We start from the raw sequence: 14,405 nt of genomic DNA, 5'->3' as shown, positions 1-14,405 counted from the left end.
CCCGACTTCCCTTGTCTTTTGTATTCATCAGGGAAATTGGAATAACCACTAGACTAACACTTTCTGCACACTGTAAAGTACTTTATGGTTTTTTAAACTCTTTTTACATGCATTTTCTTATTTCACCCTTGTCACAACTCTGTGAGGTTGGCAGCTAATAGTATTGGCTCCAGTTGTACATATGAGGAAATCAGCTCAGAGGAAGAGGTACCTGGTGGAACGTCTCACAGCAGCTGAGCTGGCATAGAAAGCAAACCTTTGAGCCATCTGTGTATAGGGAAGTCCAAGTGTTTAGTGGTGGCATTGCCTCTCGTCCTCTCTCTGTAGTATGCGTGTGGGAGGGACAGGAAGGAAAGGCCCTTCCTGTGATATGCCTGGGAGCGACTTGTGGGCCAATCTGTGGCCATAGCTCTTGTCAGTGTTTAGTGCTTTCGGATATGTCATGAGTCTGTATATGTGGTTAAACATGTATGGTGTGGGAAGGACACAACCCTCCTGACCTTGCCATCCCTGGGAGTTTGTTAGAAAATGCAGACTCTCAGGCCCCACCCCAAACCTAAGGAGTCAAAATCTGCTCCTTAACAGGGTCTGCAGGTGATTCTTGTGTTGGTTAAGTTTTGAAGCACCAGTTCTAGAATTCAAAGAACAGGAGATTCTGCAGTTGAAAATAAGGTGAGGGATGTATGAGAGACTGAGAGGATGCATTTTCGTTTGTGTATGTTTGTGAATGCGAGAGTGTATTTGTCTCATTTTACATTTTTTTTTGTAGATAACATTTAATGAGATATAATTCACTCATTTAAATTGTGCAATTAAATGTTTTTTAGTATATTCACAGAGTTGTGCAACCGTCAGCATAATCAATCTTAAACATTTTCATCACCCTGAAAAGAAACTCTATACCTGTTAGCACACACTGGTCATTTCCTTCACATGCCCACCCCCTTCCTGGAAGCCTTTGACAATCACTAACATATATCTGTCTTTATGGATTAGATTTGCCTGTTCTGTACATTTCACATATGAAAGAATCAAAATATGTGGCCTTTTGTGTATAAATTTTCTCACTTAATATTTTCAAGCTCCATCCATGTAGTAGCATGCATCAGTACTTCATTCTTTTCTTTTGCTATCATTTTACTTAAGTTTATTTTGAGCAGGAGTAAGGTGATACTGCCTTTTTTCTGAGTCTCAGTGAAGTTGAGAGTCTTTTCCTTGTACATTGAGTCAACAAGAGTAATTTCTTAGTGCAACTGTTGCTTTCCTAATGTCTCAAGCTCTAGGATCTGAAAACTGAATGACAGTGAAATACTAGGAACATTGTTACAGGCTTTCAGTTGAAGAAATACCATATTAGTACTTTCCATTTTTTTTTTAAATGAAGCTTTGGTTCCTTTTCAACCACTTTTTTCATAAAAGCGATGGTATGCCATCCATGATATGCTGAAAATTATTCCATGTCTTTACAAAATATCCAGCTGATGTTGGTGAAAATTAAAATGACAAAATATTGTGTTCAGATAAACAACAACAATGATTATGTTTTTGGCAAGAAACCACATGATTGTCTCTCCCCCAAGCAGTCTGTTCCCTGCAGTTCTGAAAGTTTGATAATTTTAAGCTCCACAGAGGAAGACAGCATTCTTTCCTATGTCATCTGTGCTAAGCTCTGAAATTTTTATCAGATAAAAGAATAACTTATTTTTCTCGAGATATTTAAAAACCTTTCAAGAAATGTGTCATGCAGAAATACTGTACTGATTGGGGGAAATCTTTGCTTGGTTCTTGGGTTTTCCAGTGATCATTTCATAGTGCGTGTGACAAGCGGAAAAGAATGGCAGGAAGATGTTTTTATACTTGCACAGGAGTCATTTTAGCATTTCATTGTTCTTAGGTTGTTACACAGTCATTTGGATATTCTTATTTTGGTTTTAGCAATGTGAAAAGCTTTCCCTTTCTCTCTTCTGTTCTCCATAAACTCATCTTAATTCCACTAAATTACCAGTGCCTTACTTGGCTGGCTGCCTGGTAAATCAAATGACTGAGGACAATTCTGGAGATCTTGTGTGGTCACTTTCTAAAGGGTTTTGTACGTCCTTTATTCTCTTGTCTCCTTCTCCCTCTTTGATGGGTAGACTCAATTATTTAGCTTTGTTTGAGAAGACTCTGGGCAAAATGCCATTTATCTATCTTTTTAACTTTTGGGGACATGCTTTCTTAACAGATCTCTTTGGGATATACGGTTCTTTCTTTAACCTGACTACTATTCTTCTAGGTGTTGATCATTTTAAGCAAATCACAAGCATTCTGTTCTTCCTCAACATCCTGACAAAGTTGCTGTTGTGTGTATGTGCATTTGTGTTTCTAATGATGAAAATGGATGGTTTCTGAGAAGATTAAAAAAAGGTTAAAATCATTGTCTTTTATCATTTTGGAAATTAGCATGACTGGGTTAGCTAGACCCCACTGTTGGAGGAAATAGAAAAGATAGGATTGAACCCTTATGTCAAGGAAATTGACTTGGCTGGATTTCAGGGAGCAGGATGGGCTGGCCTGTTAAAGATTTGTGTCAGTATCTTTGGTGTCCCTGGAATTGGGACAGGATAGCTATTTTTTGTAATAGGTCAAATGCTGGAAAAATAGCAGGCAGTCAACATTCATCGAGAACCTCATATATCAGGGAGTGTTATATAAACACTATGTACATGTAACAACCTTGTGAGCTGTGTATTAGTATTATTATCATTTATACCACTGCTCTTCTATAAATGGAAAAACTGAGCCCCAGAAAGGTTAAGATTCAAATTTCCCTGTATCCAGTGGCTATACAGCACCATTTCCAGGTATATGGGCAAACTTTCTGGCCACCAGGGACTCACAGAGATACCCTGCTGCCATTAATGTGTGTGCCCCATCTGGTCTATCTGAGAATGCCCTATCCTCCCTGCTCTGAGGGTCATCTGCCCTTGCAGCCCCTCCTAACTACTCCAGACACTGGCTGTGTGCTGTCTGCTTATAGGTGCCAGTGGCTGGTAGCAACTCATTGCTGAGTGTTTCTTACACAATTTGGTGAATCAGAGGTTGACTTTCTGGTGCCTACCAACTGGTTGAGGCTATGGACCTGCCCAGAGTCTGTTTTGCCAAAAGTGTTTTCCGGGACATTTTAGAAATTCTCAAATAAAACCATATGATTGACCACCTGTGTTTTCCATGAATAAATTTACTGTTTAAAAACGTGTAATCTTTCCATATTTGAATTTTCCCCTTACGACACTTTTTATTTTCCTCTATTAGTATGTGCTCATTGCGAAAAACTTAGAAAATAATAGTTTATTTTCGATAGAAAAATTTTAGCACCGACCTTGTAGAACTTAGTCAAATATCAGTGTAATCATTTTTTGTCAGTTGATAATTTGCTCAAAAAATAGTTTCACACCATTTTACTTTCTCTACTCCATGGCAGGTTTTAGCTCTCTGAGTGGGAAAGTTAAAATTATGCTCAGTGGCAGGACCCAGAGAGGTATTTATGGGACTCGAAATTCTGAGGCAGCGAGTATTCTTTCTCCAGGTCTCCTTAATTAATGAGATCTTTGTTTAGTAGTGGAGAGTTACCCATTTTTAATTTATCCTACATTAGCCTTAATGTTTTGAGGAAAGTTTATTTACTAAGCTATTTTGTATAAGCCTGTATCACACACTGGGTGATGTACTTAGGTTCCTGTGAAAAAGATAAATTAGGAAGCTTTATGTTTTCTTTTTTAAGGAAATACAATGCCAGCAAAGAGGCATGATGACTTTCTATGATATACACGGTGAATCAGTGACCCATTTTTCAGGAAAGTGGCAGCTGTAGTTTGTTCCACTGGGGGAAAACCTAATATATGGTACAGCTTTAACTGTAGCTAATTGGTTCTGGTGATACTTTTTGAAAATTGGAATCGACAAGGAGGAATCTGCCAAAATGAAATCCATATGTACTAAACTAATAAAAGAAGCCGTTGTAATTTTCGTGGAGGTGGTATTTTTACTTTTAAATCTGTGGATTGGTGGAGGAGGAGGGTCTGGGAGTTGGAGGAGCTACGAATGAAAGAGCAAAGTGAATAGCTAGATGATGAATCTTTATGAAATCATGAAGGGGAATGGGATGTTGTTACTGCTTTATCAAAACCTATTTTCGCTTTTATTTATTATTAAAAAAAAAAAAAAAAAGATATCAGCCTTCCGAATCATATCATTGATTAAGTTCCTCGTTTTGCCTCTTTACTAATAGAGCCTGCAGTTTTAGTAGATAATTGCATCTTAATTTTAATTTATATTCTAAAGAGACTGGTAAAATTGGTTTTTATATTTATTTTTAACTTTAATTTTCTTTCTGAATATATAATACAGTCAGAATAGTACAAAAGGTTAGACATCAGTGTCTCTATTCTGCTTCTCCCCTGGCTAGTTCTCTTCCTCAGAGGCAGCCAGTGTTACTGTTAGCATGTTTCTCTGCAGATATCCGTGCATATGTTGGCAACCTTGTATATGTTATTTTAATTTCCTTTCCTTCCTTTCTCATGTAAATAGTGGCATATGAAAACATAATATTCTATCTCTATCTGGTTGTTTTCATGTACTTTGTAGATTCTTCTGTATCAGTACACTGAGAGCATCTCAGTTGTCTCACGTTGGGTAGTATTCTGTTGTATTAACCAGTGTGCTATTTGTGTATATTTAAGATGTTTTCACTTTGCTCTTTTGAACAATGCTGCGATTTATAAAATTGTGCACATAGGTAGACTTGTTTAGAAAGATATGGAAACCAATAGCTGAAAGGTTGTTTTAGGATTGTCCCTGGAGGTTAGGGTTCTGTCATTGATTCCCAGACTGGTGCTCCTTGGAACCCTCATCAGGCAAGTCAACATTATTCGAAGAAGGAAAACAGGATTTAATGGCCAAATAAGCTTGGGAAATGCAGTGTTCTCTACTTACTCTTGGAGCTTCATGAAAGAATTAGCATATTAAAGACAAGGTACTTACATGGTTTTAACAACAAACTGTTAAAGATAATTTTTTAGATTTACTTGAGCATCACATCTTTCAAGATGCCTATTAACATCTGTCAGGACAGTTTCTGGGAGAAACCAGTTTGGGAAATGATGACCTGTGTGATTCCTCCCTGTCCTCCCCACTTTCATAGATAATGAAAACTAGCCAAACATTCGGTTTTTCATCTGACAGATTGCTTGCCTTTGGAGTCATGTTTCTGGACACCTGTAGCTTGTTCACCTCTCTGGTTTCAATACTTTAATGTGAGACACGCCTTATTCGGGAAGCCGTATGTCAGGACCATCTTCTCTTAGGAGGCATGAAGGCAGGTGGGATCAGGCATTTGAGGTGGATTCCAGTGTGAACTAAAGCCTGGAGTTGCAGACTCATATTGTACTTGGATACAAAAGCAAGAAGTTCATTTTGACTGGGGTTTGGGATATTATAGGGGGCGAAGAAATCATCAGCATTCCAGGGGAAGTTGCAGTTTGGATTTCTGTTGTGGAATACAGAGAGGAAAGCGGTGGATTTTTTTTTTTTTTTTTTTTACCTAGGATGATTTTTGACTCCCTGCTACTTCTAATCCCAGGGATATTTGGCAATGTCTGGAGAATTTTTGGTTTTCATAACTGGCAAGGTGCTGTTGGCATTTGGTAGAGAACAGGGTTCCTGTTAAACATTCTACAGTGCATAGGACAGAACACCACAACAAAGAATTATCCAGTCCAAAAATGTAAGTAGTACCCTGTTGATAAACCTGCTCTAGTGGAACCCTACCAGAGTTGAGGTCTTAGTAAATTGTCATTATTCTTTGTTCAAGCATCTGAAGCGATTTATAATCCAGCCATGTGCCATTTTGGACTGCTGATATTACCATGATGCTAACATTTGATAATCTAGATTCAGGATCCCTTAGTCACATTTCTCAATTTAAAAGTTCTGAAATTATAGTTTCTTCATAACTTATTTAGCAGTAAAACCTCACCTGCTCTGTGTCATAGTCAGTGTGTTTGATTGAAGACCTTTCTTACGATTTTATATAGAATGCTCAATGCATTGTATCATCTTTCTAAAAATTTGAAGTTATATATTTGGAAATACTTCAAGCCTCAAAAGTTTTTGATAAGGGATGGGTGGATTTATATATTGGTCTAAATTTTTGCCACATTTGATTTCTTTTAAGAAATGAGGAAGTATTAGTAATGTGTATTGATTTTTTAAATTCCAAAAATGACATAGGATTATTGAGAAGAATTTCATCTCTGCAGTGCTTACTGTGTGCCAGGGCTGTTCTCAACACATTACATGTATTAACTAATTTAAGCTTCAGAATTCTGTTGTTGTTTACAAGTGAGGAAACTGGCATAGTAACAGAGTCAAGATCTCATTCCTACTATAATTGCAGAAACGGGCTTTGAACTCTGGCACAGAGAAGACTATAGTCGCTAATCTCAGTAGTTAGAGAAAGCCGCTGTTTGTATTTGGTTGTATTTCCTCGCAGCGCTCTCGCCAACCCCTTTGCCCCACTCTCTGTAGTTTCACATAAATATTTGTTAAATGTTTTTCAAAAGTCTGATTGTTAAATGGCTGCTTCGCCAGTTAAAATAAGAGTTGAGTAAACCATATTTATTTAAAGAATCTTCTATTTTTGACATTTAGGCTATTTTCACTTTTTCACAATAGAACATTGGCATGAAACGAACACGTTCGTATATAAACATTTGTTTACATCTCTGGTTACTTCTTTAGGGAATATTTTTAAAGGGAATTGCTGAGCCAGCCTGTGTAACTTTTTACAGACTTTTCATATATGCTGCAAAACATAACATATTATACTTCCACTAGTATTTCACCCTCATCAGCTTGAGTGTTAAAATATTTTTTTCCCCTGATTTCTGATTCTGAGATATGAAAGCTTGGTGTTTTCTGAGAAGATGGACAGATGACAACATTTAGTATAATTTTTTAATTTGTCAGGAAGCTAGAGGTAAAAATAAAAATTTCCCAGGAAAAAGCACCCCAATTAAGTAGTTGGAACAACTGTTTTTTGAAACTTTAAATTTCAAAAGAAAATTAAATTTGATAACCATTTCTTTTCAGGTTGATTCATGAAGTTAAATTGCAGCTCCATTTCACATTATTATGAAGAGTCGGCAGAAATAAAGGTATCTGGCATTAGGGGATATGTGCCACACACTGCACTTTGTGTTGGGGGTGCAGTGAGGATCAAGTTTATAATAACAATAATAGCAGATGGTTGTAAGTGCTTCTTAGGTGTCAGGCACTGTTTTAATTGTTTATATGTATATTAACTCATTTAACCCTCACAGCAGCCCCTTGAGGTAGGTACTATTATTATTGCAAGGTAACTGATGAGACTGAAACACAGAGAAGGAAAGTAACATGATCACAAACAGCTACTAAGTGACAGAATCAGGATCTGAATCCAGGCAAAGCCTGACTCTGCTAGTTGGAGGGGCAGCCTTTAGTGGATTGGTGCAGTACTCTAGGCATGAAACAGTGGTGACTTTAGCTGACGGGCCAGCAGTCGGGGTGGAGAGAAATAAAGAGATCAGAAAGGTTTTGAAAGAGGAAATTCATCAGATTTGATGATTGGATGTGAAGGAAGAGGGACAAGACTAGGTTTTCTAGTTTGAGTGACTTGCTAGACATTGGTAACATTAGTTGGGGAAGGCTAGGGAGGAGAGAGGAGCAAATTTGGGGAAAGGATTGGTTAGATTGGAGGGATTTGAAAGATGGAGATACTCAGAAGGTCATTATCTCCACGCTATTGGGGACTTAGCTTTGAAGCTCACCAGATTTGCCCTCGTAGTCATCAGAAAATGATTTTCTTTCGATATTTACAATGTGTAGTTTATGTGAAAGTTTTATAACTTTTAAAGACGTTGACAAAATTTTAATTGGTCGCTGTAGTTTTCATGTATCAGACATAAAAAATTGAGTCATTTGGATGCCCTTTTAAAAACTCCCTTTAATATCTATAGACAACTTGGTAGTATGATTGTGCCATTATTTGCATAATCAATAACCTTTGAATAAATAGTTTGTGACTTTTTTTTCTTTATTCTGGATAGTTTTACATGAATATCTTTGTGCATAAAATACTGTCAGCATTCAGGATTATTTCTTTGGAGGCAGATCAGAACTAAAATTACTGAATCTTAGTACATATTGCAAAATTACTTTCTACTGCTAATTTATGTCCACCAAGTATATGCCAGTTTTACCTCTTAATCAGCCGGTGGGTTAAAAGTTGTTCTGATGATCACTGTGACACCATAATTCACTTCTTACTTTTCATAACATACTCTGTATTCACAATCATAAAATGACATTGTATACTGTGTCTTTATTTCATTACGATCAATACCTGATTCACACATAACATTGGCAATAATTTTTATAAATCTAATCAGATAAGAAAGTGGAGATGATAATCATTGTTCTTTAATTCTGAAAGATTTGATGCCAGGATGATATCTACATTTATTTGAGATTAAGTCTGACTGATAGCAGCAGAGACACCTGGAATTCACTAGAAGATGCCTGTTTATCATTGTGCATTTTGCCTGTCTCTATGTGATAAGTGATGGATAATTAAAGCCATTATGTGGATAATTCAGGATGAAAACAAATTTTGCTTTAAATTATCTAGTTATTTTGGGCAAAATTAGGATGACTTTTTGACTGGAATTATGCCAGTAATTGTCTCAATTTTCTACTTTGTTTTCTACTTAGCCCAGTAAAAATTTTACTTGCCAACCTTTAAGTTCTATATTTTTCCACCTCAATTTTCCCCTGACAATGTCCCTATTTTGTGTAAGTTTTTTGAAGTAACCAAGTCCTGCCTTCAGAGCCATGGATTGGACTTTTTTGGATTGTTCCCAAATGTAAATTTTGGGAAAAGTAGGATCAGGCTCTTTCTTTTTTTGTCATTTTGAAATTTTCTATATTTATAAACTGATTTTTTTCTTGTGACCTTTTAATGAATTTTCATTATGAGTTGTTACGAAAGATTATTATTTAGTGATTACTCATTAGCCTGGTTACTTGCCAGAGTGACACATAAAAAAAAAAAAAGTTTGCCACCCATCTGCTGCTTCCCATAGCCCCCAAACAGTCATCAACTAGAACGATAATATGCAAATAAGCCATCTGCAATGTCCAAATGGGAGGTCTGCCAGTAGCTGGGTAGTAATTTCAGTAGCTTTCTTAAAAGGGGGTATTTCTAAAGAAGTAGCTTGATTTAAAATGTTTCCATAGTGATAGGGGCATTTGGAATTGGGTACCCAGGCCACTTGTGAGTGAAAAATCTTCTGTTTCCAGATTCAGCCTCTACCTGTGGGATGCCTGTGTTTCATCATAGATGTCCTCAACTTATATTTTGTATCCTACTACAAAGATTAAACAAAAGTGATACCAACTATTAACTGGGATTGAATAATACCTGTGGTTTTCTGATGCAGCTCTAGGCCTGTCTTCTTCCCTGAGAAAGTGGGCACCCTGATTTTCAAAATGAGGAAGGTGAGAGGCAGCCATAGAGGGTAAAGAGTAATGGAGCTGAGCCTGGCCTGCTGGTCCTTTGTTTGACAGGATATGTGCTTGGGACATCTCTTGCTGTGGTTTCTGAGAGTGAAGACTATGCTGGCTAATGTATTGCAGAGTGAAATTATACTTGCTGTTTCCCCAGTTCTTCCATTTCTCTTGAGGTTTTTGGTAATTATTCTCCTGTAGCTTGCTTGAAAGTGTTATTTGAAAGTGTGAAGTAAAGCATCGGTTCTGTTCTTTCTCCTTTCCTTTCCATCAGAGGGGACCCCAGAGTGGTAAGTAAGAGTGAGGAATAAGAGATTGGTGGCCTGTGGTGTTTTTATCAGGTCCCAAGCTATGTCTGAATGTCCCCCAGATCTAGAAATTATCTTCTGGCAGTGTTGAATTGTGTTTGACGAGCTCATGAGAATTCAGGTGGAGAAGTCCAGTAAGTAAAGTGGTTGGAAATACGGACTTCTGTGGTGGTGTGTCTATGAGTAGTTCAAACCTCAGATGTGAACGAGAGACTTTGTAGGCCAGTGTGTAAACTAAGAACAAGAGACCCATCAGTTTTAGGGAATGAATTGAAGAAAAGTTGCCTGTTAGGGAGAAGTCAAAGAAGTAGGGAATCCAGAAGAGAATGATGTGCTTGAAGCTAAGACTTGACAATGTTTCAAGAATGTAATCATGTGATTTTTGTTTGTTTTTACTTTTTGTTTGGAAATAATTTCAAACTTACATAAGAATACCTGTGTACCTTTACCCAAATCAACATGCAGCTTTCTGCTTTATTGTTTCCTAAACACACACGCGCGTGCACGCGTGTGCGCGCGCACACACACACACACACAATGTGTTTTTCTGAACCACTTTGAGGATATATTACATACATCATGAACTTTTACCTCTAAATACCTAAATATTTCTTTCCTAAGAATTGGGATCGTCTCATATAATCACAGTACAGTTACCAACTTTAGTAAATTTAACATTGGTAATTATCGTTTTTATGAATCAAATCTAACAATTATATTCTAAGTTGGCCAGTTAACTCAACGATATCTTTTATAATGTCCTCTACTATAGGATCTAGTCTAGGGTCAGATAGTTCCTGTCATTTCATTCATTAGCTTTCTTAAACTGAAATAGCTTTTAAGATATACATCCCTTCCCTCTAAAAAATATAGAATGGTCCTAAGTTTGGGGTTGTTTGCTGTTGAAAGTGTGAAATAAAGCATTGGTTCTGTTATTCCTCCTTCCCATCCATCCGAGGGGGATGGATCAGATTCTGGCTATACAATTTCAGTTGGAATATTTCATAGGTGATGTGTCCTTCTCAAGATGTCACATCTGGAGGCAAATGATGTCCATGGGTAGTGCTAATTGTCATCACTCTGTCAAGATGTTGTTTAGTTTCTTGACTGTATAATTACTGGTTTTTTTTACTGTTTTTTTTTCCTCCCAATCTATGAGGAGACACTTTAAGTTCATGCAAATATTCTGCTTCTCACCAAAATCAATGCAATATTTAGTGTCGATTGGCAAGTTTTACTGGAGTCCATCTTGCGATAGGTGTAAAATCGGTGTCATCTAACTTGGTACCCCTTCCAAGTTTACCAGTCAGCTTTCAGCATGGTACTGTAAGCAAGAACCCTCCCTCATTTCTGTCTGTCTATTATTGGTATGGACTCATGAATTTCTGATTTCCAGTGGTTTATAAGTCCCTAGTAAACTCAATTATTTTGGTGCTCAAATTGTCCCAGAGTTGGCTAGTGGGAGCCCCTTCAGGCTGGCTCTTTGCCTATGTGGTATTTTTCCATTATTTTTTTTTGAGAACATTTTTTACTTTCTGGCATAATGAGCTGTTTCAGGGTCAACTTGTGTATACTCTGCCCCAGCCCTGAAATCAGCCATTTCTTTGGGGAGTCCAGATTCCTGTTAGTGAAGAAAGCGTACAGCATTTCAAGGTGCATGTTTTCAGTGATCCTCTCAGTTGTACGAAGTGTGAGGCCAGTGCTTTGGAAACTTCCAATTGCTTGGTTGATGTATTTTGAATTAAGTTGAAATGGTGAGGTATAGAGGAAGGGCAGTTCTGATTTGCACTTGTTAAATGAATATGCATTCAGAGTACATCTGAGATGAAGATTGTTTTTGTATTTCATTTATTTGTAAGCCTTGGCTAGAGTTAGCCTAACAGATGGTGTCCCTTTTCCTCTGGCCGTGCCTTTTTGGGAGGGGTCTGGCCTGCATTTTACTGGGCATCCTTATCCTGTTCCTCTCCCATGCCTGCACTTTGAGTTGTTCTGCTGACTCACTAAGCTCTGTAGGCTCTCCTTAAACATTGAATCATCATGAGTGAGTAAGCAGGTAGAGGAGGTGAAGGGAGGATGTTCCATGGGAGCAGCCTGTGGAGGCCATTGGTCCATGCCTGTTGTCGACTGGATCCTGATCTGGGAGCTTCACCTTGTTCTGTTGCATGGAATGAGCAGAATTATAATTGCAGGGCCGTGGGAACACACGGTTTATTTTGTACAATCCACTTCCCCTCATTTCCCCCAATTTACCTGACAGTTTCTGACATTTTCTTACTGTTTGGAGCAACTTAAAAAGTATTCCTACATGTCCCATCAAGGGATGCTCTTCATAGGAGCCTTGTGTGGTAATTGGGGAAAGATTAATCCCATTTTACAGGTGAGGAAATTAGGCAAAAAGTAACTTTTCAAAAGGAAACAGCTAATAAGTGGCAGAACTGGGACTTGACCAGCTTTTCTCTCTCTTGATTCCATACTCCTTCACATTGGTCTTGGAAATTCAAAGACTGAACCCGGTAAGCGAGCCCCCTCGAAGTGGCCTAGGACTGGAAAGTGCTGGAGCTAAGAAGTGGGGCAGATTTCTTCCTTCTTAATCAGCTTTCTATGTGGGGCTTCACATATTGAGGATATACTTTTTCAATGTGAAAGAGACCCTGAGGTCACTCTGTGTCCTCATGGAGAACCAGACCCAGGAAATATGTCCTAAACCCCAGGGTTGCCCCAAGGCAGTTGGGAAAAACTGTACAATCATTCTCCCTTTTTTTTTTTTTTCCTTTGGTAATTGATGAAGCAGAGCAGCAAAGCTGTTCTTTTCTCCTTGTCGTTATTTTGGACTTCTTCACCTGATCTCCCTTATCTGAGCTGATGGGCTCTCTTATAGGGATGGGACAGTTATCCTTGTGTTTCTCTGGTTATGGTTCACAGGGGGAGGCTCTGGCCCTGGGGCGTAGCAGATGGAGCCTGTGGGAGCCTGTGTTCACATGCCTCAGCAGGCAGAGGTCTGGGATGGGTTCTGACCTCTACCTGGCACCTGTGCCTTTTATTGCCTCCATATGTCAGGATCTCACCCCCTATGAGTATTTCCAGGTTTCTTCTGGCCTGAGGCCAGGTTTGGAAACTCCAGAAGGTGTGTTGAGGAGGACCTTTGTGAGGGGCAGCTGAGAAGGTGGCCTGACATTAGAGAACTACACAGATGCCACTTCCAGAGGCTTCACTGGACCTGAGGTGTGCCTTCAGAAAGGCCGTAGTTGGGCTCTGTTCTCACCTCTCACATTTCCTGCTCTGGTTTCATTTTTGTTATTTTGTTAAAGGCTTCACGTGTTTGGATTTTCAGATGGATGGCATTCTAGTGAAGTTACTTTCGGAGACATACCAGGTAACCTTTACCAGCAAATTGAAGGCCATTAAGTCAGGAGTTCTTAGGGTGCACTCCCTAAAATGAAATGTGTGATGTTATTTGCGTGTATTAATGTGTTTTTTTCCTGAGGAGATTCCATAGCTTTCTACAGGTTCTCATATATATTTGACAGCCCTTCTTTAAAGCACAGCCTCCAATATGTCTTTTCTACCTTCCCTTGGAGGACTGGCTTTGCATGCTGTGTGTCCCTTATAGATTTCTGAGCCCTTTAATTTGTGGAAGAGTCCAGGGAGAGTAGGCCTTGAAAATGGCCTCTTTTTACTGCAACATTTTGGGGTTTTTCTCCCCTTCTTCCTAGCTCCCTCTCGGTTCCCTGAGCAGGGCTCTGAGCCAGGACTTTGTGTTAGGCCCTGAACTATGTGCATTTCCTCATTTAATTCTCATCATTACCCCGTAAGGTAGGTGGTAAACATTAAATAACATGTTCAAGCTATTAAATAGAGGAACTTGGACTACCAGGAAAATCTGCCAGATTCCAAATTTCAAAACCAGTGTTCTTTCAATACAATCAAAGAACAAAAACACCAACTGTCATTTTCTTAGCATCCATCAACAAGACATCCTCTAGTTCTGCTCCCTCTTCTTCATCCTGTGGTGTCAAAAGGCACCCCAAAGCATGGGTGCTGCTCACGGGACACCTTCAGCTCTTCTTCCTAGCTTGGTCTTTGGGGGAGTAATGGCAGAGCTTTCAGAACGTGCTCAATCCCCAGCCACTTTGCTGGATTCTTCATTCCCAGCCCAGCTGAGAGTTTCTGGCCTTCTTGCCTACAGTGACTTAGCTGGAGAACGAAGAGTAGCAGAAGTGAAGTGTTTGCAAGAAGACCCCATTCGTTATCTGATTTTTTAAAATTAGAAATAAGAAAGTAATCATAATTACAAGATGTTTTTAGTGTAGCCACATTAGCATGAAAAATATAAACCCTGAAGCTCATGGATTTTAATTCTAGGAGTGCAATTTGGATGTAATGCTATGAATATCATCAATTAAAAAATAAATTGCTGTGGCTGTGCTCTGATGGCATTCGGAGACGGTAAAGGTGTTCGTTATCCTACCATGCTCTTTCATCCTTCTGTGATAACTGTGTAAACAAAGAATA

At 38.6% G+C, this 14,405-nt stretch overlaps 1 protein-coding gene across 1 annotated transcript in view; it reads left to right on the top strand.

The window, feature by feature from the left end:
• Positions 1 to 7,128: 7,128 nt before the first annotated feature.
• The window catches only part of SH3GL2 (SH3 domain containing GRB2 like 2, endophilin A1), a 141,624-nt gene continuing 134,347 nt past the window's right edge, over positions 7,129 to 14,405 (top strand). Inside the window, exon 1 of the mRNA XM_015594447.2 lies at positions 7,129 to 7,196. Within this exon, the coding sequence (XP_015449933.2) occupies positions 7,140 to 7,196 (57 nt within the window). The 5' untranslated portion in view covers positions 7,129 to 7,139. The remainder of the gene's footprint in view (positions 7,197 to 14,405) is intronic.

The sequence above is a fragment of the Pteropus alecto genome, unplaced genomic scaffold (assembly GCF_000325575.1).
Source record: "Pteropus alecto unplaced genomic scaffold, ASM32557v1 scaffold95, whole genome shotgun sequence".
NCBI classification, from domain to species: Eukaryota; Metazoa; Chordata; class Mammalia; order Chiroptera; family Pteropodidae; genus Pteropus; species Pteropus alecto.
This window is presented reverse-complemented; position numbering and strand designations above follow the sequence as displayed.